This window comes from Natator depressus, chromosome 1, assembly GCF_965152275.1.
Source record: "Natator depressus isolate rNatDep1 chromosome 1, rNatDep2.hap1, whole genome shotgun sequence".
Taxonomy (NCBI): Eukaryota; Metazoa; Chordata; order Testudines; family Cheloniidae; genus Natator; species Natator depressus.
The window spans coordinates 57,050,002-57,074,887 of record NC_134234.1 but is presented as its reverse complement, the minus strand read 5'-3'; the positions used below and the strand labels follow the sequence as shown (position 1 = coordinate 57,074,887).

General features: G+C 39.2%; 1 protein-coding gene across 3 annotated transcripts in view; it reads right to left on the bottom strand.

Moving 5' to 3' along the window:
• Positions 1-4,230: 4,230 nt before the first annotated feature.
• The window catches only part of RCBTB1 (RCC1 and BTB domain containing protein 1), a 56,616-nt gene continuing 35,960 nt past the window's right edge, over positions 4,231-24,886 (bottom strand). For all 3 annotated transcript variants that reach the window (XM_074960528.1, XM_074960519.1, XM_074960537.1), the window contains exons 6-12: positions 20,090-20,197; positions 18,912-19,054; positions 15,348-15,538; positions 13,861-13,987; positions 12,869-13,020; positions 10,205-10,335; positions 4,231-5,218 (exon numbers count right to left, since the gene is read on the bottom strand). In XM_074960528.1, the coding sequence (XP_074816629.1) occupies positions 5,078-5,218; positions 10,205-10,335; positions 12,869-13,020; positions 13,861-13,987; positions 15,348-15,538; positions 18,912-19,054; positions 20,090-20,197 (993 nt within the window). In that variant the 3' untranslated portion in view covers positions 4,231-5,077. The remainder of the gene's footprint in view (positions 5,219-10,204; positions 10,336-12,868; positions 13,021-13,860; positions 13,988-15,347; positions 15,539-18,911; positions 19,055-20,089; positions 20,198-24,886) is intronic.

The following is a 24,886-nucleotide window of genomic DNA, read 5'->3' as shown; positions in this document are numbered from 1 at the left end:
TCACCATATGTCTCCTGGGTGCTGGCAGACGTGGTACTGCATTGCTACATGGCAGCAGTTTATTGCCTTTTGGCAGCAGACAGTGCAGTATGACTGGTAGCCATCATCGACGTAGTCCTGGGTGCTCTTTTAACTGGGGGCCAGTGCAGCTGAGTTGAGAGTGCTGTCCAGAGTGGTCACAATAGAGCACTCTGGGATAGCTCCCGGAGGCCAATACCATCTAATTGCATCCACAGTACCCCAAATTTGACCCGGCAAGGCCGATTTAAGCGCTAATCCCCTTGTCGGGGGTGGAGTAAGGAAATCGATTTTAAGAGCCCTTTAAGTCAAAAAAAAAAAAAAAAGGGGGCTTCGTCATGTGGACGGGTGCAGGGTTAAATCGATTTAACGCTGCTAAATTCGACCTCAACTCCTAGTGTAGACCAGGGCTAAGAGTAGAGAAAAGTTGACTGAGGAGTACTTGCAACAGCAAGAACGAGTCATAGTTCCAGTGACCGTCTTGGGTGATAAAAAGGAACTGAGGGGTCAGCAGGGTCTTTTATACCAGTGCTATGAGTGCATCACTCAAGGGGACACCAGAGCCAACCCAATGGATACTACTGAGGGGAAAACTTTCCGGTGGTGGTGCTTGGGGCGAGCACACCCCTACACTGGAATGGACATAAGCACGTCCTCGAAGAAGAATGTATTTGTTCTGTGTTCATGCACAGATCAGAGGAGGCATCCCAAGTGATGTGGCATCTGGCTTGAGTAGAGGTTTTCTAGTGCTTTAGCTGTTTCTGCTCCCATTGAAGATGATGGCAACACTTCAATGGCAGTAAGATGGGCTCTGACCTCACAGGGAAAAGGAAGTTAATGAGAGCTTCAGCTAATCAAAGTATATACAAAATTTGGTTGAGAAGTCTTCTTTGCCAACGCTTCACCCTCAAACATCTATTGGTGCCTAAACCTGGGCACAATAATTGAACTGAAATCACTCCTCATACAAACATTGACTTTCATGGTTAGAGTTTCCCTTCAGTTTAGAATTTTGGTCTCACCACTTCAGTGTAGAAATCCACCTTTTCTCCTGTTTCTTATACAGGCTAAGCAGGGGCATTTCCAAGTGATTACAGCACATCACAGATAAACGAGCCTCCTCTCTTCTTGACTGGGCAGTTGACCTCGGACAAGTCACTAAACCTCATTGTGCCTCAGTTTTCCTATCTGAAAAATAATTTTTAGTTTACATCCCTTATGCTGTAATACATAGAGTAGTTCATGGGTTGTAAAGCACTTCTGAGATCATGGTGTGAAAGGGGTTATTACATTCACTTTTAAGACATTCCTTTGTGGCTCTTTACATCAAGTGTAGTGAAGTTTGAAAGCATGGTGAGAATCCACTGGATATGGGAGTAGGGAGTCCCTATCAGCCAAACAGACGCAAGTCAGACTATAGAGAACAAACTCAAATTGTTCCAACAGGAGTATTACAATTCTAATCTTAATATCCTTTTTCTCAATTTCATGTTAATGTATTCATTGTTTTTTGCAATCAGAAGTGCTAGGAAGGAAGAATGAAATGGGATCAGATTAGTTTGAGCTAGTGATAATCTTGCACAGTCCTTGCATTTCCTTTGTCTATGATGCATCATCTACCATTTCTATAGCTAATCCTAATGCTCAGTTTCTGTTGGGTCGTCTAGTAGATTGGGATTTTCTATTCTACTAAAGAATCTCTAAGGTACAATACTGCAAGGAAGTAGAATGTGTTGAACTGAGTCAGCTCCCAGCAACCTACATGAATTATCGTGAATGGCAATGGCTTAAGCAAGATGATACTGGCATAAATTTTGCTTAAGGGACACAGAGCCAGGACTGTAGGAGAATTTATCACCCTCCTCTTTATAACCACTTTTCATGTACTTGAAGACTATTAGGTCACCTCTCAGTCTCCTCTTCTCCAGACTAAACAAACCCAAGTTTTTTTTTCAAATCTTCTCATAAATTATGTTTTCTAGACCATAAATCATTTTTTGTTGCTCTCCTCTGGACTTTCTCCAATTTGTCCACATCTTTCTCGAAGTGTAGTGCCAAGAACTGGACACAAAACTGCACCAGAGGCCTTATCAGTGCTGAATAGAGTGGAAGAATTACTACTTATGTCTTGCTTACAACTTTCCTACTAACACAGCCCAGAATGATGTTCACTTTTTGTGCAATAGTATTACACTGTGGTCTACTATAGCCCCCAGTTAAGCTGACTGGTGTAATTCCTTGCATTGTCCTTATTCCCTTTTTTTAATAGATAGATACTATGTTTGTCCTTATCCAGTCCTCTGGGATCTCTCCTGTCCTCCATGAGTTTTCAGAGATAATCACTAATGGCTCAGAGATCTCTTCAGCCAGTTCCTTAAATATTCTAGGATTTATTTCATCAGGTCCTGCTGACTTGAAAACATCTAACTTGTCGAAGTAATTCTTAACTAATTTCCCCTATTTTAGCCTAATATCCTATCCCATTTACATTGATGTTCACTATGTCAGTCATCCTATTAGTGCTAAAAACTTTGAAAACAAAAACAAAACAAAAAAGCTCATGCCTGTAATAAATGTCTCTTTAAAAAACTACCAACTCTCCTGAACTTTTTGCCTTTATCTTAGATGCAAAACTAAGATCTATTCTGTTAATCTAGAAGCTAGCCGCCCCCCCTAAAAGCAAATAAAACTAAAGATGGGGCAGCTCTGACTGGCTGCCTTTATTCAGGTGGCAGGAAAGACAAACCAATTACCCCTCTTCCCCAAAGACTGACTGGTTTTCCCCATGGATCCATAGGAGGATCACAAAACCCAGAGGTGGGTTGTCAGTAGGGCTTGAACCCAGGACCCACGAGCTCTAAAAGCATAAACCTCTATTGCTTGAGCTAAAGAACTTGCACACTTTTGGCAGAAACACACTAAAACTTTCTGTGCAGAATAGCCACTAGAGTGGGAAGAAAGACCCAAACTGTTAATGGGGTGCACATTTGTCCTATATGAAATAAAATTAAGACAAAGCCACAACTGATGTAAATAAAATGGAAGCTCAGGGCAGGTCTGCACTACAAATGTACAGAGGCACAGCTGCGGTGCTGTTGTGCTTCTGATGAAGGCTCTCTAAGCTGATGGGAGAAAGCTCTTCTGTCAGGTTAGTAATTCCACCTCCACAAGAGGCAGCAGCTACGTCAGCGGGACAGCTCTTCCTGCTAACATAGTGCTGTCTACACTGGCGCTTAGGCCAGTGTAACTACGTTGCTTAGCGGTGTGGATTATTCATACCCCTGAGTGATGCTGTTATACTGAAGTAATTTTGTAGTGTAGACCAGAGTTAAGTTCAATTACAACTCTTTCCTGTTTTACAGCAATAGAAAAATCTACACTATTGACTAAAACTTGAAAGCAGTTTCCTTCAGAGGACAATCTATTCATTTCCAACTCAGCCCCACCCAAACCAACTTTTTCCTAGTACTATAATTCACATTGTTTCTTTGAACTGTTTGTTTTGCTTTTGGCTTGCAAAATAAATTCTTTGAGGCAGTTAAATGCATTACTTTAGAAGAAGAATCCACAATGCAAAATATCACACGCCAAAGATTATTTGGAACAATAATAATGATAAAAACCAGGTATACTGATCTCTGCAATGCTATGCGAGAGAGTTGTCGTAAATCAGAGAGGAAGGATGGTTCTGTGGTTAAAGCATTGAAACTTGGATTTCAGAGCTCTGAGTTCACTGCTTTGCCACATTCTTCTGTGTGACCATGGGCAGGTAGTCGCTGTGCCTCAGTTCTTCTGAGAAATGGGCATAATATTTTTCTACTATTTTTAATTATTTAAAATAGCATCCACTATGTGCTAGACACTTCCCAAACACTTAAGGGAAGTCCTGACCTCATGGGAGCATCATGATAAATTCACTGACATTTGAGAGAGACAGATATTGCCATTGATGGAGGCCAAGTACGTACATGGATAAATTCTTTTCTATTTCCTGAAGTACGGACTGCAGGTGCAGCACCGCTTGTTTGGCATGTAAAGCTGGACTGGGACTGGATTCTGTCAATACACATTTGCCACACTATTTGTAACTTTATTCTGTGGTAGATGCAATAAAAGATGACGACATTTCTTTCAAGTCAGAAGAGTTTACAGCGGACAATTTGAAAAAAGTGTAATTTTATTACATGTCATTTTAAAGTTTTTTATACAATACTCCAATGCAAAAAAAAACAAAAACACACTTTCCAACAGTTTGCTCTCCCCTTTTATTTAGAATAGCCTAATTAACTTTATTTGGACCTCAAAACAGGGCAATATGTCTTTCAATGACAATTATAAATAATGTTTGAACATCTAGGTTATATGTTGCCATTTGCACGTTAAGGTATCCCCGACGGGCAGCTTTACTTCCAACTCGATTAGTAAATTTGCTCTGAGCATATTTTGTAGCGACATTATCTTTTCTGCAGTTTCCTCTAAGCCTTGAATATATTTGATTATTTATACATAGCGAAATTGTTACAAATTCATAATCATGCAACCACAATACAAAGAAATCAGTCCTGTTTGTTCCTTCAGGGTAATGCTACAGAGCTAACATTTATATGAAATGTTTCAATGGCTCAGTTCAGCCTATGCTGAAACTCCCTGGAGGTCCCAACAGATCAATTTAAGAAATCACAATTCCTGGCACCAAATGATTAATCCTCTCATCACCACTCAAAACCATCCTCCTGCTTCAATTTTTCCCCACCTCAAAAGTACAGCAAACTCAAAAACAGCAACATGAAGTTTTCCAGCTCTCCAAATGAGAGTTAATGTTAACCTTCTGACTTGCATCTCTTGCAACAGTTCACTTTAAAAAAACATGGATACAGCACACAGAACATTTGCTGCAGTTTCTGTAGAGAGTTTTATAACCCCAATATAATGCAATCAATTAGGTTTGTTTTGTTTTTTTTTTCACCTGCAGGGTTACACAAGCCTGTTACACATGAATACAGCAAACCAACTATGACTGGTACAACCCTACGTCATCCAAAACTTACAGCCATGTGTTTCAGTTCTTAAAGGCTCCACATTTACTGGCTTTAGCAATGAATTCCTTTAGCAGGGGGCCATCCATTTGCCAAAACGCTGTAGTCTGTGTCACTTCCGTCAAATGATTGACACAAAACTTAAAGCAGAATTCTTCTAAATCCTAGACACAAAACAAAACAAAACGCCTTTTTATTAGCTTTGGTTACACCATAAGAGACTATTTAGAACCAGGCTCAAATGCTTTTACTTCTCTTTTGTAATTACAGTGGAATTATAAACAGATTAGAGAGCTACGTAAATACATTATCCCAGGTGTTCTCAACCTATTCCATATCGTGCCCCACACTGCAACAAAAAATAGATCCTCCAAACTAGCCATAAAGAAAAGAAGGTGCTCATGACCCTTTCAAACATGTTCACAACTCAGTTTGAGAGCCCATGTACTATTCAAAATAGCATATTTTACTTAAGACAGATTGAACTGCCTCATCTCACCTCAAAAGTTTCCCCTACCCTGGTTAAGAGTGTTTGTAGACTAGATTGGTTTTAGCTATTTCAGAGGAAGCATCCAGGGTGGAAATTATATCTACATTCCACTGACAGCTAATGGAAAGATGAGTAAAAGCCATCTTTGAAAAATGATACCCAAGACTGCATTGAGAAAATTCAGTTCTTCCATTTCCACATTAAAGCCTGGTCTAAATACAAAGTTGCACTGGTTTCCCTAATGGAGTGATGTTGCACTGGTTTAGAGAAAAAGCAAAATTACAGCATAGTATATCTAGATGGAGAGGTCTTTAAAGAAATCTGTAAAGTTCATGCAGGACACCTTTATGTCCACTAGGAATAAACCTGTACTGAAATGGCTCTATTTGTTTCTCATGAAAATATTTATCAGGAATGTATTGGGCACAAGGCAGCCCAAGTCCCATACTTTAATTCTACGCCTCACTAAAGTCTGACCCACTATTTATATAGTGCCTAACTATTTACATAGTGCCTTTCATCTAAAGATCAAAAAGTGCCTCAAACAATTCTCCCACTGCACCCACGTGGTATTAATATTACACACAGAGTTACTAATTCTGCAGCCCACAGCAAAGTCAGCCATAAACCCCAGATGTTGCCAGATGATCAGATGATTAAAGTAGACAACTGTTCCATTTAGAAAGGAACATTATCTGAACCTAGAATTGTAGCATAAAAGAGAATCTGTTATAGTAAGGACTACTGCATTCTATTTAAGTATCTCCCCTTCCATCCCGCCTCTCCATGGAGTAGAACGTCAACGTGAGACTCCATCTAGTCTCGTCTAACTTCAGTATCCAGCCTACTGAACGTATAAAATAGTTTTAAAGACAGTCAAGCCACGTACAATATGCAAGTGTGATTAGGTAAAGCCATCTTTGCATTTCTGCACTCTAGGCCAGGATGGAAAGTTAGCTCATTGACACCAAGTCAACACTTCTTGACACAGCAATACAGAAAATGCACTGGTTTAAGATCAGGATCTCTGGAGCTGCATGCATGTCTGGGCTTGTGTTGTGTCTGTGTAATAAGTAACAGGTTTATGAAAGGCCGAACATAGCTGTGAATTTTTATAACAAATGGACTAAACCGATTTTAAATAAAAATTCATCACGTACACATTTACTGTATTACAGTACTTTATTAATAAGATTCCCATACTCCAAGTTAGAATAACAAAAATACAAGCAATGTTATCATTACAATAAGAGATTTTGGAAAGTTCAGAAGTCTGCAGAAAAATTAGATAAGTCATATTTGCACACTGGATCACAAAGTAAAACCTCAGTGTACATAGTGATAAATGATAGAGGCACAAGATACTTCCAGTGAATAGTTAGCTACAGGGAGAAACTGGACCTACAGTGTAACTCTGGCCATTACAATTCAGCCAGTCATTAATCCCAGAGAAACATACTGCACCTCAGTACTGGAAAAGTATATAATTTCATGATATGGAAGTATTTTAAATAGATGATGCAGTTTTAACTGATGCTTTCTAGAGAAAGGACATCCCAGGAACTAACTTCATTACTAAAGTCATCTAAACTTGCCAGTTAGCTTACTGCACATGTAATTATATATTCTAGAGACATTTAAAAATCAGTCTTCTGAATGTTGTAGATGCCCAAGAAAAGCTCAGAACCACAGTGCAGTGCCTTCCATCTTTCTTTGGTTTAGCTTTTACACCCGACAATCAGTAAGGCAGACTGTGTACGCAAACCTCAATTAGCAAAAGGCAGAACGTACATCCTGCAGCAGAGTAACTGTTTCTTCCCCCACTCTTTAAAAGGGAGAATCATGATGGCACATGGGAAACACATTCTGCAGGACTATTTCACCTTCACCTCCCAAACCACATTCATGGATGTCACACCTGCCTTTGTGAAATTAAAATAGATAACCTTCCATTTAAAATAAAAAGCTCTGTATTGTGTCTATTATCTCCAAAACAAAAAGGTTTGAGATAACTTCATCTGTTAACAGAATTGCTGTTAAGCTTTGAGGAACGCACAACTGCACATGGATATATATGTGCATTTTGGTTGCTACAAAGCACGTGATGTGTGATCTACGAAGCAACACACTCTTTCATAAGAGTGAACAGCCTATAGAAAACAATCAAGCTGCAGCAGAGTTGCACATTTGGTAACAAAGGCTAGTCTGAGTAACAAATGCCAAAGGAAATCAAGAAGTAAATACCTTCAGGACCTGCAGACCCTAGGAGAGTAGTCTGCCAGCTGATCTGATTAAACAGCAAAATAGTTAAATATTAACTTCATAATGAGAAAAATGTCATTTTTATCTCCCCTTCATACACCACTTATCTGACTTCATAGTTCAGTTAACTGGCTCCATGATGAGCTTTACTTCCTGCCATTTTATTCCATTGTGGGAACAGATTTTACATGGAAGGATTGGAAATGTATTGTACTTTGATTGTAATCTGATTTTTGTTGTTAAGTTAAATATAATAAAATAAACTTATTTCTATTATCAGTTCAGTAATTAAAGAATTTGGATATGTCATTCTGGATGTGACCAACAACATTTGATGCCTGAATACCCAGACACAACTGTCTTTCTATTTCAAGAATTGTAGTCTCTGGTTCCCAAATATTTAAAGGAACTACACACTACATAAAAGGAAAATGCACTTTAAATTCAGGGAGGATAAAAATAAATTCAAGAAGTCAAGATAAGCCTATTTAATTTAAATCTGATTTAAATGAAAAATAGTTATTTTTAAAAAGAAAAGTGTATTTAAAATTATATATATAGTTATGACAACCTATATTAAAAGCCTAAACTTAATATAGTCTATTAAAATAATTGTAAAATTGAATACAAATATTAAAGTAGTACATATTTGCTGCCAAACCTTTAAAGAAAGCCAAACCAGTGAGTTGGTAGAAGTCACTGGCTAAACAATATATAACCAGTTTGTTGAAGCGCTAAACCAGCTTTGACAGCAGTAGAGAATTACAGGTACAGAGGAAATTTTTCATTTTAGTTTGTTCAGCTAGTTCAGCTCAATGCCTAGTTATTTCAAAACCGAGACACTGATTGGGAGTTGGAAAAAAAACAGGAAATATTGTTTTCCTCTTCCAATCTATGAATAAGAACTGCCATGAGAATGGCTACACCACTTACTCAACATCTAATTCATTGTTTGTGCCCTCAGAAACCATACACCAGAAAAACAAAAAACAGGTGAGAGGATGAGTTCTACTAATTCTAAAATCTTGAAGGAGATGGTCACCAGAAGAACAGTTTATTTCACTAACTACAGATACTTCCTTTGTTGCATAAATCAATGTTTTAAATGCAAAACAGGTACTGATAGAAACTTATATTTTCTTATGCATCTAGCACATTTAAGGTAGTTTCATTTAACTAATGAAAAGCAATTTTAAATTACCATTTTTGTACGTTTTTAATTGCATTCTGACTTCCAACCAAATGCAGTTTGACACAAAGTCATGACTAAAAAATTAATCTATTGAATAAAAAAAATCTAAGAAATATGTAAAGCATCATTCACCATTTCCTAACTTATTAAAAGGAAAAAATTAAGACAGAATACAGTTATTTTAAGATACATAATTTCTTAAATAAATGTGGATATCTATATCTATATCATGTACCTTTCTGGTAAGTAGAAAGTACCATATTTAGTGTAAAGGCTATATTTAGTTGCAAATCAACATTTAATAGTTACCAACCAGTGAGACTCAATTTCTTTAGGAAAGAAAAGTACAAATGCAAAACAAGATTAAAATCAATGATTTAATCAAAGTTTCCTGCTTGCTGATTTAAAATTGGTGGTCAAAATCAGTCTACCCTGAGTACAAGATAATGGACGTTTCCATGGCACCAAAAACTCTGATGTCTATGTCTATATTCAAGCGTAAATCAAGAGGGAGCAAATAGATCCATCTGGTGCCTATTATGTCACCTACTTCTAAACAACTTTGTTAACAAAAGTTTGGACGCAGCTGTCAGTACCCTCCCATCAATAATATTACAGGAAAAATCCCAAACACATGAAGAGGATTTAAAAAGCTGCAACTTGTACTATGTACATATTTAAACGTATTAAGCAAAGATTAGTGTTCTAAAACCAATCAGCAGGACTTTTAGAATCTCCAAGTTTTGCTTTCTTTTTAAAGCCTGCCCTTTATTTGCAAGGTAATATTTTCAGCCTCTAGATAGAAAGTTTTCAGCACAGAATTTTTTTTCCAGATAACATGGAGCGATGCATTATGAAGCTAGGCAAAACAGCATAAAATGGCCACCATGAACTAGACAATATGAAAGTTACTTATATTGTGCCTCATTCTATGGCTTGATTAAAATAAGTCTTGTGTGTGTATATATAGATATAACGTGCTAGTTAATTTGTCTACTAAAAGTTTAATACAAAGATATGGCTTTCGCTCTGAACAGAATGGCTACAAAGTCCAAGGATCAGCACCAGAACCCTACTGCTCAAATTCTCAGTGCAACGAGCAATTTTCCCTCAATCAAAATGGAGATAAAAAGCTGTCTGCTATGCTCCATGGTTCTGGTCAAAAAGAGGTAGTCTATTTAGTGAGTTTAATCTTTAGAAGTTTACCTCTGCATCATATCTCACTGCAGCAGAGAGCAATGAAAATGCATTTTCCACAGTAATTCCTCTCTTGATAATGTGTTGACACAGTTTTTTCAATCTGTTTTCACAGTAAGATGTAGCCAAATCCAAAAGTCCTGAAATTAAAATGCCATTATATTAGCCACTTTCAAACTCTGCTTTTACAGCATCAAGGCAAGCTCCACACTGAGGGTATGTCTACACTACGAAATTAGGTCGAATTTATAGAAGTCGTTTTTTTAGAAATCGGTTTTATATATTCGAGTGTGTGTGTGTCCCCACAGAAAATGCTCTAAGTGCATTAACTCGGCGGAGTGCTTCCACAGTACCGAGGCTAGAGTCGACTTCCGGAGTGTTGCACTGTGGGTAGCTATCCCGCAGTCTCTGCTGCCCATTGGAATTCTGGGTTGAGATCCCAATGCCTGATGGGGCTAAAACATTGTCGCGGGTGGTTCTGGGTACATATCATCAGGCCTCCGTTCCCTCCCTCCCTCCGTGAAAGCAAGGGCAGACAATCGTTTCGCGCCTTTTTTCCTGAGTTACCTGTGCAGACGCCATACCACGGCAAGCATGGAGCCCGCTCAGCTCACTGTCACCGTATGTCTCCTGGGTGCTGGCAGACGCGGTACTGTATTGCTACACAGCAGCAGCAACGCATTGCCTTGTGGCAGCAGACGGTGCAATAGGACTGGTAGCCGTCATCGTCATGTCCGAGGTGCTCCTGGTCGCCTCTGTGAGGTTGATCAGGAGCGCCTGGGCAGACATGGGCGCAGGGACTAAATTTGGAGTGACTTGATCAGGTCATTCTCTTTAGTCCTGCAGTCAGTCCTACTGAACCATCTTATGGTGAGAAGGCAGGTGATACGGATTGCTAGCAGTCCTATTGCATCATCTTCTGCCGGGCAGGCAAGAGATGAGGATGGCTAGCAGTCCTATTGTACCATCTTCTGCCGAGCAGCCATGAGATGTGGATGGCATGCAGTCCTTCTGCACCGTCTGCTGCCAGCCAAAGATGTAAAAGATAGATGGAGTGTATCAAAACAAGAAATAGACCAGATTTGTTTTGTACTCATTTACAAACCCCGCCCTGCCCCCCATCTAGGGGACTCATTCCTCTAGGTCACACTGCAGTCACTCACACAGAAGGTGCAGCGAGGTAAATCTAGCCACGTATCAATCAGAGGCCAGACTAACCTCCTTGTTCCAATAAGAACAATAACTTAGGTGCACCATTTCTCATTGGAACCCTCCGTGAAGTCCTGCCTGAAATACTCCTTGATGTAAAGCCACCCCCTTTGTTGATTTTAACTCCCTGTAAGCCACCCCTGTAAGCCGTGTTGTCAGTCGCCCCTCCCTGCGTCAGAGCAACGGCAAACAAATCGTGCATCTGAGTTGAGAGTGCTGTCCAGAGCAGTCACAATGGAGCACTCTGGGATAGCTCCCGGAGGCCAATACCGTCGAATTGTGTCCACAGTACCCCAAATTCGACCCAGCAAGGCCGATTTAAGCACTAATCCACTTGTTGGGGTGGAGTAAGGAAATCGATTTTAAGAGCCCTTTAAGTCGAAATAAAGGGCTTCATCGTGTGGACGGGTGCAGGTTTACATCGATTTAACGCTGCTAAATTCGACCTAAAGTCCTAGTGTAGACCAGGGCCGACTCTTCATTCTCCGTGTGAAGTATGGTCTGTCTACACTGCAGCTGAGAGCCCACCTCCCAGCCTGGGTAGACACGGGCTAGCTGTGCTTGAAGTGGCACACTAAAAATAGCAGCGGGGACATTGCGGAGTAGGTGGTGAATCAGGCTAATCACTCACATGAGGACCAAGGGGTTGAGCAAGTCCAAGTTGCCACCCAGGGCTACAACGTCCATACTGCTATTCTTGGCGTGCAAGCTTGAGTGGAGCTCGTGCATGCCTGTGCCTCCCCAGGCTGGGAAGCACACTCCTAGCTGCAGCATAGACATGCCCCAACACACAACACCATCTCTCAATTAAACTGGGCGTTATTCAGAAAATCAGCTTCACTGACATACAAAAACAAACAGAGGCCTTTTCACTACTTTAAGCCCCATCCCGCTAACGCTTACACAGGAGCTTATCCCTAAGCATAAGTGGTTCCACTGACACCAACAGGACTACACACGTGCATAAAAGTTAAGTACATGTGTAAGTGCTTGCAAGATAGGGGCCCTGGTTATAGAACAGGGAAAGTATCAAGGGCACAAACTGTTGCTATAAAAGCTAGAATTTAACTCAGAGCTTGTCCACTGTGCTGGGTAAAAATTACCCCATTACAGGGACTACACCGAGTAGAGTAGAGTAACTGAATTTTTTTCTTGAAGTCATTTCAAAGCATAATTGATTCCATTTAGCAAAAGGGATGAATGCTTATTTCAGAAGAGAAATGTAAACACCTCCTCTACCTTTTGCTCTCCGACACTTGCTGCTCAATTTATTCAGAGTTACACAGCACTATTTCTGTAGCAAGTCGTTAAGAGTTTACTTTAGTTGCGCTTTAAAAGTAATCACAATGAAACTGATCATACGTATGGTCCTAAGACCAACATGCACCATTTATTCCCCCATTTTGTCCATTTTTCGAATCACTGGATTTATCATGTAATTTGGCCAAAGAAGGCTGTTGCTACCTATAGCATCTTCAGGTGGCAGATCAACGCTGTCTGTATATAGGTACTCAAGAAAGGCACGATACACTGGGTAAGAAAATTGGTCTATTTCTATCACCTCCTTCATGTCCTCATTCCAATATGACTGGAACATGGTTCTGAAGTGTTCACATCTAGAACAGAAAGGCAGAACATTTATCTGGCATACCTTGATATGATACATGAACACTATATTAGAGACCATTTGAAATAAAGCTTCCCTTCATTTTCTCTACAATAAATTAAGATCTCTAAATTCAAATGCCATTAAATACCAAAAGGGTATGTTCTCTTCCCAATACTGGGGTACATCAAATGCAAGTAATATTGGTGCATCAAGAGAATAAAGCAATTATTTTGTATGTGATACAACAAATGAGAATTTGAAAGAATTAAGTTTTGTACACATGGAATTTAATAAAAGGCTTTAGTAATTTTTTAAATAAAGAAATAGGCCCTTGCTGTGAAGTCTGGATATTGATCCACACACAGAAAATGTTAAGAACTGGTATTTCGGTTCAGCCCCTTCTCAAATTTAGTATGTAACAATCTCATTCTAATAAGTTACACTTAGAGAAATAAAATGTAAAACCAGCATGTCTCGTTCATGTATATTCGAAGTCAGTGCAATTAACGATTTAGTTACTTATCTTTGTTTTTTAAAAGATCTGGTAACTGTGTGGTGATATTACCACGACAGCTACTGGTCCATGAAAAATAGAAAGACATCAACGCACTAATTCAGACAAATCCCCTCATTTCTAAAGATCTTTGTGTGTCAACCTCATCCTTCCAAGCAGTCCAAAATACAAGCTTAAACAATTTCAATAATAGTGAACAGTCTTAAAAAGTCTAAGTACACCTTCGCTTTTGACAGCACTGCAGATGGATTTCTCTGAGAGGACAAGTTAACGGGTTGCTCTCTATGCAGTAGAGGGATTGCTGACCAAGAAGCCATGAAACATGAACACTACCTGATTTTTAGAACAGCTTTATGAACATGGATGTATTTTCCATCTACGCGGAATTTTAGGTCTGAGGTTTCCGGACTGTCAAACTCTTTCTTCAGAGACTCAGCTACTGTCAAGGAGTCTTCATGCTCTTAAAAAAAAAACAAAACAAAACACCAAAAGGTTTTGAAAACAAAATACATTCTGCCTAATAATACATACATTTGCAGAGTGGCTTAATTAAACAGGCTAGTCAAGAAAAGATAGGTCACTGGGTAACTATGTCATGTTTAGGAAGTAAATGTCTGGCAGATCTAAGTTGGTAGTCCTGACTGGGGTTCAGTGTTGTCAGCACCCATTTTATGAGCCAATTATGAGAGCATAACATCCGATAAGCGTGTCATGAAAAGTGAGGTTGGTACAACAGCCTTGCAACTGCTACCAAGGAAACTATTAAAACTGGAAAACTATTGGAAAACTATTAAAATTGTCCACTTGAGCAAACTCCCAAACTGAGTTTCTTCAGCATTTGGACAGATCCTATGCAGGTCTGGAAAATGTAGATTAACCTTCCTGCGAGGAAGTGCAGTACATCGGACCGAGCTATGAAAAAAAAAAAAAAAAAAGTGTCCTCATGTATTATGAGCCTGTGGTGCCCAAGCTGACATTGCTCTCTAAAAAATAATTTTAAAAAAAAAGTCAGATTTACTTTTTAAAACAACCCCTAAAAACTTATGTTAGCATTTGTGAAAGGTGCTTGATTAATGAGGACTGAAGTCCTTCATTTACCTATAAAAAAAAAATATGTACAACAGTCAGTAGTAACACAAGCTTTCAGAGACTTGTGGCATTGCAGGAAACCTGCTAACCATGAGCTTAGCAACCTTAACTCTGCCCCCCATGAACTGGCAAGAGCCCCTTGGAATATATTGCAAGTATGTTTCAGCCAAGGCTGCCCTACAGTGAGAAGGCATGAAGGACGATTAAGTGAGTGTCATTTCATGTGGTGTGCTGTGCCCCACAATGCTATTCTTTTATTTATCTGAGTGCGCTCCAACTGTCCTTCCCTGCGTTAGTGACAGCTATGCTGATTGGTGCAGGGATTAGTAGCAGGAAATCGCCACTGCTCATGGTGTGATATGAGAGATGCATCTGCACCCAAAGGAAACACAGACCCTTCGTCTCTATGCTGAGTTGTGAGTCATGCAGGTAGAGCAGCACAGTGGACTATTCTATTCTTCCCACGGTGGATTTCTAGCAGTCCAGTCGCATACATGACAATGGTAAGTGCACATACTGTGGATTTTAGAGCACTTAAACATCGATTGCTAAACAGTAAGCTGGTTTCACCCTTCACTACCGTGGAGCTCCTGCCCCACTAGAATATACAGATTCTAAGAAGAGAGCACATTTTCAGAAAGTGCAAATATTTATAAACAAGAAATCTGTTCGTACAAGCATTAGATTTTTTGTACTGTAGCACTGCATAACATGTGCCAGTTCGCTCTCACCTACTGAAAGGAGGCGCCACATCACAGCAGGAGTAGAAAAGCAAGCAAACACATCATCAGTGCAAGTGAAGTGAGTGAGGTGAGGAACAACAACAGACTGGCCACGGCACTGGCCCCACATATACACTTGGCCACCTTGGGTCTTGGCAGCAGAAGTGTGAGAAGAGTGGCAGGCTGCAATCTCTACAACCCTGTGAATAGAAAAAAAAAAAAAAAAAAGAAAACGCAGTTTGTCTACAACGTATATTTAAAACCACAGAAGCATAAAATTAAAGACAACCTAATTGTGTTAGCGGGAAAAGCAGAGAATATGCTACCTGTAGTCCTGTGTTTTCTTTTGGCTGGGTATCACTTTGAACTGAACAACCTTCACATAACCAGATTCAGTATTAAATTACCGAGATACAAGCCAATGCAATATCAGATTACAGTGACATTTACAGAAAGTGATATTCACAAGTCTTTCAGGAAACATTCTTCAGACCCCACCCACAATAGGCACTTAACAGATAGAGATTTCTAAAATGAAGAGCCATCACCAGATATCGCAGTACACATAAGCAAAATCTATGAATAAGCATGAAGAAATTACGACATCTATATTTTGTAACAAAACAAGATTTGAGAAGTAGCCTGGAAAGCTATTCCCAAATTAATGGTGCATGTTCCAGGCCTTCTGTCTCCAAACAGCACTTTTATGAGCTAGTTCTCTCATTTTAAATGATTAGTACCAGTGAAAATGCCTTTTGAAGCAAGCACTTCAAATACTTCACTAAAGAATCTCCCAGTCCCTCTTTGGATGGGCTCTGATATTTAGACAGATATAGCCTGCTGTAAAACATGCCTTTATTTTTGGCCTCATGTTGTATTTAGTTCCCCCCTCCTCTAGTGTTTAAAGCCTGTTTGGAAAACAACAAATTGACAGGATCATTATTTTAAATATTCACATTATTCAATAAGCACATTCTTTAAAAAAAAAAAAAATTGTTTCACAGTTTTTAAAAAAACCTATGTCCACAGTGTTTTAAAGAACTGCAGGTGCTGCTGTACACTTACCAATTCTGTTCTCCCTTTGCTCAAAAAATCCCTAAACTGTTATCTGAAGTGATTATATACAAACAGAGAAGAATCACATTCCTGTTAAAAGAATTGCAAAGACGTATCCAGAATCTCTGTTCAGCTGGTGAACAATGCCACAGAAATGAAAAGTTGGGAGGGAAGTTCTAGAGTTAGTTTTAAAATGAGCTGGGTCTTCTTATTTTTCCCCCCATGTTAAAAATATGCATACCAGGGTTTCAGGTTTTTTCCACATTTAAAAAAAAAAAAAAAGAAGTCAGCGGAGGACAGACAAATAATTTCCAATAAAACCCAATTTCTCATATTTCCTGGCAGTTTTTCTTCTGTATATCAAAAGTCAGTATCCCAATTTGACAATCTAGGAGTAGCACAAATATCAGATTATAATGCAAAACTGGTCTTTCATCATAGAGTATCAGGCGGTAAATCATCCTGAATTTTGGTACTTCCATTGGTAAATCCAGAGTTTAATTTGTAATGAAAGTGGTGCTGGTGCACAAGCAACTTGTTTTACATTCATAACTGATGCAGCAAGCCCAGAGGTACCAGGGCTATGAACTGCCAAGCCAACAGGTGCCAGGGCTCAGCCCTGGCACAAATTAAGTATTGAGTAAATCCTAATTTACAAAGAAAACGAGTTGAGTATTATTTTACACACAATCATTGTTTCACTTTAAAATAGTATTAAGACCCATCAGACACCAAGATTTTGGAGCATCACATAGGATCGCCAGCTGGTCACTCCAACAATTTAGCATGCTCCCTCTTCTCACTCTCAATTCATCCCCCACAATACCACTACTATAACCTCACCTTTACCAGGACTGCCCATCCCAGCCACCAACAGCAAACTCTCTCAACATTAAAATGATTAAGTTCCGTTAAATAACTCTTCCTCTCCTTCTGAGGTCACAACTACTCCTTGCCTTCAAATCCATGTATGACTCCACTGTGGCCTCAATTACCTGTGTTTCCCCAACTGGACTCCACCAACACAGACACTACCCTATTTTTTGTCTTGCCTTATCTGCGTCCTTGTTCTGGAATGTAAGTGCCTATGGTCAAAGGTGGCATGTGTCTTGTAGAGCACTAAGCACATCACCTTTTCTTTCTTTGATAAATAGAGGTCCTTTACCTGCTGGACATCTGCACTCAAATCCTTTCCTTCAAAGCTGCATCTCCAGGTTAACTCAGACTTCCTTTTAAGCTATTAGGCTTCACCCTGGATGTAAAACCCAAATTCAGTGATACACCATACTTATTCCTTGGGACAGCATGGCACGCCGCTGCAACAGGATCTGCTAGTAGCCTCTATTAGTAGCATTTAGCATAGATGGCAGATTGGGTAGTATGTAGAGACAACAGGAGCAGCAAGCATTAAAATGTATCCCACCGGAAAACACTGTTACATAGGCACTAACTCCAAGAAAGACTAGTCAGGTAAGTTCAGTAGGGGAGGGTAGATTCATCTCAATTTAGTACCACAAATTGCTTTTTCTGCAACATTTTTTCCATTTTATCATTAGCAAGGCATTATCCACTTTATATTTCTGAAAGGAAGACTTTTAAAAAAAAAACAAAAAAAAAAACACACATGCCTGAAGACATGATCAGTTCTGAATTTAAGTTCTCCATGCACCTCACCTGAACCACTATTTAAGAGAAAATAAAACCCTATTCTGTATTATCTTTCCTTCCACCAGTGTTCTCCATCATCCAATTTGGTTTCTGATTCTTTATCACTTCAAGAAGTACTTCACAAAACACACTATTTTCTACCATCTTTAGTTTTGTTGAACTTTTAGCAGGCTCAGTACTGAGAAGCTTTGCCACCTCACATTTATAAGATGCAAAGACATCTTATGAATGGCCTTGGTTTCCCAAATGGAAAATTTAGCTGTATAAAGAAAAAGCAGCCAGATGCTGACTGTCTGCCCATTAGAGAACTACACAAACAGAACTAGGTAGAATGAGAACAGATCACTTACTAAAAATTGACATAAGTTCAAGTGTTTCAGAGTTAAGAGGAACTTACTGAACACACTGGTGGCTTTGACTACAGAATCTCAGACAGCTGACTTTCCAGTGAACCACCACATACCAGGCATTTTTTTCAAATGTAGGAATCAATGTAGTATAACAACTTGGCACATATAATCCAAATGTTTTGATTAGAGAGGTCATTGGTGGAATAGCTTGTTGTAATTAACATTTGGCCTCCTTGTCCATTACATCTCTGCCCCAGATATGTATAGAATATACATACTTTCAAAGGTTAGCATAGGAGCCACTACAAATACCAAAAGTGCCCTGTCTAGAATTTAGAGGGAAAAAAGGTAGGATAAGAGTATGGTATAGTAAAAGATTAACAAACAATAGGAACAAGTATTCATAAAGCAAGACACACCTTTCTAGAGCTACAAACAGACTGCATAATGCATGCTCACACAACCCAATCTAGAAATAGGTTAGCTGTAGCAACATTACCTTTCTTTTTCCACCATGATCTGTGCTGGGCTTAGCTGGTTACTTTTATTGCCAGTTCCCAGCTGCCCATAAGTGTTAGCTCCCCAGGAATAGAGCAAACCCTCATCTGTTAGTGCTAGTGTGTGCGCATAGCCACAGGTAATCTGCAAGTAAATTTACAAGTGGAAGACAAAATTATTACACTCATTACATTAATCTGTCTGAACAACGTTAAATACCTCCACCAGTCTCCATTTAGGACCAGAAACTGCTATTTCCTGATACTTAAAGCTAACATGAAATACATTAGCAATAAGTACTAGAAAACCCCAAGCACTGGTAATTTAGTGTTCATTGGTTAATCCTCACTGTTTGCTGCAATTCTTCACTTAATAAATAGATTTAAAAAAAATCTAGTTTAACATTCTTTGTCCACAATAGCTAAACAATTGGTCCTAGGTTTTTAACCTCGGACTTCTTTGGAGAATCCCCTTGTAGTCTCTCTGACTTCTAAGTTACAAACTTCAGTAATTATTCCAGAAACAACAGCTGAATCTTTCACACTAGACAACTACACAGAACTTTTCATCCCAAGATCTCAAAGTTCTTTACAAACTGTAATGAACTGAGACTTGAACAGCCCTGTAAGGGAGGTGGGGGTGGTCATCTATTGCAGAGATGGAGAAAAAAAATTGGGTGGGTCACACAACCACTTAACCTAAGTTATGCAAAAGTCTGACACAGTCCTAACTAGAACCCAGATCTCTTGACTCCTAGCCCTAAGCTTTCACCGTAAGACACTTCTCGCTAGCCTTTCACTCCTAACCCACTGTCTACATAGGATATTAAGACAAATCCTTTGAACCTCTTCGTTCCCCTGTTCTTGATCATTCCTTACAAGTTTGCCCACTATACCTCACTTCATCTTGCCCCACAATATATAGAGATGGTACCTGCATGACAAATTGTATGCATAGTTTATTTAGGTTATTCAGCAATGAAGCATTTTGACACATTCACGAGGTTATACAAAAGCAAGCATTACAAAGATTGTCCACAATCTTTCAGCTTTAATATATTTTACAAGAACTAGAACACTGAAATCCTGAATTTAGAAACGTGCTTATGACTCAGATTGGGTGAAATTTTTGGAGATGTATACAATATTAATGCACGGTTTACTTCTACTTTGGACTTACCTGAAGTACACATACACCGTGTAATGCTGCCACTCTACAAGGTGTGAGTTGATTGCCATTGTTTCCCAGACCTAGCTGCCCATTACCATTGTAACCCCAGCCATATACCTAGTTTAAGAAAAACAAAGATTAAGCTACCTGTTCTGTTTGTAGGAATACAGAAAATATGAGTTGTAACCAGAGACAATAGAAGTCTGGAGAAAGACCCTTGAGATAATGTCAAATCTTCACAAACCTAACAAGGGGAAGGGGAATGGAGAGGAGGGATTACTATATTAATTTGATCAATTTCTCCAACTTCTCTATTCAACAGGTTTGAAAAGAAAGTTTGCTTTTTAAAAGATGCCTGCCTTTACCGTACTGATCTAGTTTCCCAGAAGACATACAATACCACAAAATCCCGCACGTCAGTCTTACTGTGCTGGTCTAATATTTTTAGTGGACAGAACTGTAAAGCAACCATCTTGATCAATGGATCAACTTAAGGTATGTCCAACAGCAGAGTAATCCATTACTTCACTGTTCTGAACTTGTTACTTTACTCCTAGTTTTCATTAGAATAGACACTTCAGAACAGCACACGTACAGTGCAACCCAGTTATCCACAGGTCTCTCAGGAAAACTAAAACCCTGGAAAGACTGAGGGTCCTCACAGCCCCATCCGTCAGTTGGTGATGCTGTGCTCTTGGACTGGGGTATATGAAGCAAAGTGAAACAGATATCCAATTGGCTGCTTCCAGCGAGGCTGCATTACAAACTTTTTGGGGAACCCTAAGTGCAGTTAGATAACATTAGAACTCCACTCAGGAGACATAATTCAACTAATGGGATCGCATGGTGTATTGAAGTACACAGGACCACTGTATTAAATGGAAGTTTAACCATACAAGCTTTTAGATTATCATAATTAAGCTTCACATTTAATACCCTATTAAGATGAATAAATAAATTTATACTTTGTGTGGTAGTTTCAATCCTTCTAGCTACAGACTCAGGAAAATATATGTATCAATGCAATCTTTGCAACCAGAAAAACTAGAAGTTACACTGAAAAAAATCATATTCCATATCTGGAAAGATACTGAAACAAGTTGTTACACAACCGATTCAGAAGCACCTGGAGTACAATAGGCTTATAAGGAATAGCCAGCATGGATTTCTCAAGAACAGATCATGCCAAATAAACTTAATTTCCTTGTTTGAAAGGGTTACTAGCCTGATTGATAGGGAAGGAAAGAAATAGATGTAATATCACGTGTAACTGTCAAAATCAATATATTTTCATAATGAAACTAGGGAAATATGGGATGCTATAAGGTGGGTGCACAACTGATTGAAAGACTACTTAAAGATTATTTATCAGTGGTTCAGTGTCAAACTGGAAAAGTGTCCAGTGGGTTCCTGCAGGGATCAGTCCTGGGTCCAGAACTATTTAATATTTTCATTAATGACTTGGATAACAGAGCGGAGAGTATGCTATGAAATCTGCAGATGACAAGGCTGGGAGGGGTTGCAAGCACTCTGGAGGACAGGTTTGCAATTCTAAATGACCCTGACAAATTGGAGAATTGGTCTGAATTCAACAAAGTGCAAAGTATTCCACTGGAAAAAGCAAATGCACAACTATAAAGAGGGGAATAAGTGGCTAGGTGCCAGTACTGCTGAAAAGGATCTGGGGGTTATTGAGGAGCACCAATTGAATAGGAGTCAATTTGATGCAGCTGCAAAAAAGGCTAACATACTGGGGTGTATTAGCAAGAGAGTGTTGTACGACAGACATAGGAGGTAACTGTCCTGCTCTACTTAGCATTGATAAAACCTCAGCTGGAGTACGGTGTTCAATTCTGATGCCACGCTTTAGGAAAGATGCAGACAAATTGGAGAGCAGCCAGAGGAGAGCAACAAAAATTATAACAGGTTTTGAAAACCAGACCTCTTAGGAAAGATTAAAATACTGGGCATATTTAGTCTTGAGAAAAAGACAACTGAGGGGGGGAGGACCCGATAACCCCTCTTCAAATATGCTGTGGGTTGTTATAAACAAGACGCTGATCAATTGTTCTCTATGTCTGCTGAAGGTAGAATGAGAAGTAATGCGCTTAATCTGAAGCGAGGGAGACTTGGCTTATATATTAGGAAAAGCTTTCAAACTAGAAGGATAGTTGAACTCTGAGATAGGCTTGCAAGGGTAGCTGTGGAATCGCCATCACTGAAGGTTTTGAAAAAAGTTGGACAAAACACCTGTCAGCGATGGTCTAGGTTTACTTGGTCCTGCCATAGCACAAGTGACTGGACTTGACTTCGAGGTCCCTTCTAGCCCTACATTTCTATGATTCAATTAAGAAGAACTCTGTATAAAACTGTGGGAAGAGCTGTTGTGAGGAACAGATGTCTGTGAAGCATTTTGTAAATTTAAAGTGCTGAAGTACAGACAGGTGTTATTTAGGCACTTTGAGAGCTACTGATGAAATGCACTTCATAAGAAAGCTATGGGAAAGGTGCAGCAGGAGCATATGGTTTGGACAGACAGCCCTTGGGAAGGTTTTATTACAGGAGAGTCTATATCTTAGTAAAGAGGAGAGGATAAAGTTGATAAAATATAGGTAGGAACTGTAGCGAAACAGTCAAATGAGAGAGTCCCATTTAATTATATCACATGAAAGCACAACACTAAATCGACAAAGTGCTTGTATATAAATGCAAGAAGTCTAAATACTATTATGGGTGAACTTGAGCACCTGGTATTAAATGAGGATATTGATTAATAGACATCACAGGAACTTGTTGGAATGATAATAATCAATGGCACACGGTATAAAATATACAGGAATGACAGTACGTTATGCTGGTTGGGAGCAGCACTATATGTGAAAGAAAGCAAAGTCTAATAAAGCAAAAATCTAAAATGAAGTAGACTGTTCCATAGAATCTCTATGGATAGAAATTCCATGTCTGAATAATAAGATTACAACAGTAGGAATATAATACTGACCATCTGACCAGGGTGATGATGGTGATTGTGAAAAGCTCAGGGAGATGAGAGAGAACAGAACACACTGTAATAATGAAGGATTTCAACTATCCCCATATTAACTGGGTATACATCACCTCAGATGGAGTGCAGAGATGAAATTTCTAGACATAATTAACGACTGCTTCTTGGAGCAGCTAGTCCTGGAACCCACAAGGGGAGAGGCAATTCTTGATTTAGTCCTAAGTGACACACAGGATCTGGTCCAAGAGGTGAATATAGCTGAACCAATAGTAATAGCAACTACAATGTAATTAAATTTAAACATTCTTGGGGGGGGGGGGGGAGAGGAGGGGGAGCATTTAATTTAGAAAAAGGGGAGCTACACAAAAATGAGGAAACTAGTTAAATGGAAATTAAAAGGCACAATCACAGAAGTGAAATGCCTTCAAGCTGCATGGAAACTTTTTAAGAACACCATCAGAGATTCAAACTATACATATATCTCAAACAAAAAAACAAAACCAAAAACCAGCAAGAGGACCAAAAACTGCCACCATGGCTAACCAACAATAAAATATGTGGTTAGAGACAAAAAGACATCTTAAAAACTGGAAGCCAAATCCAACCGAGAAAAACAGAAAAGAGCATGAACTCTGGCAAGATAAGTTTAAAAGTATAATTAGGCATGCCAAAAGAGAATTTGAAGAGCAACTAACAAAAGACAAAAACTATATATTTTGGATACATCAAGAGCAAGAAGCCTGCCAAACAATCAGGGAGGCCACTGAACGATCAAGATGCTAAAATAGCACTCAAGGAAGACAAGGCCATTGTGGAGAAGCTAAATAAATTCTTTGCATCTTGTCTTAACTGCAAAGGATGTGAGGGAGATTCTCACACCTGAAATGTTCTTTTTAAATGACAAATCTGAGGAACTATCCCAGATTGAGGTGTCAATAGAGGAGGTTTTGAAACAAATTGATAAATTTAACAGTAATAAGCCACCAGGACCAGATGGTATTCACCCAAGAGTTCTGAAGGAATTCAAATATGAAACTGCAGAACTACTACTGGTCTTTCTTCTAACTGTGGTATATAACCTATCCTTTAATTCAGCTACTGTACCAGATGACCACAGAATAGCTAATGTAACACCAAGTTTTAAAAAAGACTCCAGAGATGATCCTGGCAATTACAGGCTGGGAAGCCTAACTTCAGTATCGGACAAACTGGTTGAAACTATAGTAAAGAACAGAATTATCAGACACAGATGAACACAATTTCTTGGGGAAGAGTCAACATTGCTTTTGTAATGGGAAATCATGCCTCACCAATCTATTAGACTTCTCTGAGGGGGTCAACAAAACATGAGGACAAGGGTGATCCAATGGATATAGTGTACTTGAACTTTCAGAAAGCCTTGGACAAGGTCCCTCACCAAAGGCGGCAGTCATGGGATAAGAGGGAAGGTCCTTTCATGGATCAGTAACTGGTTAAAAAGATAGGAAACAAAGAGTAGGTATAAATGGTCAGTTTTCACAATGGAGAGCAGTAAATAGCAGGGTCCCCCAAAGATCTGTACTGGGACCAGTGCTGTGCAACATATTAATAAATTAACTGGAAAAAGGATTAAAACAGCGAGGTGGCAAAATTTGCAGATGAAACAAAACTACAAGATTGCAGTCAGCTTTGGGCTGAACTAAGAGTTACAAAGGGATCTCGCAAAACTGGGTTGACTGGACAACAAAATCGCAGATGAAATTCAATGCTGATAAATGCAAAGTAATGTACACTGGAAAACATAATCCCAACTATGCATACAA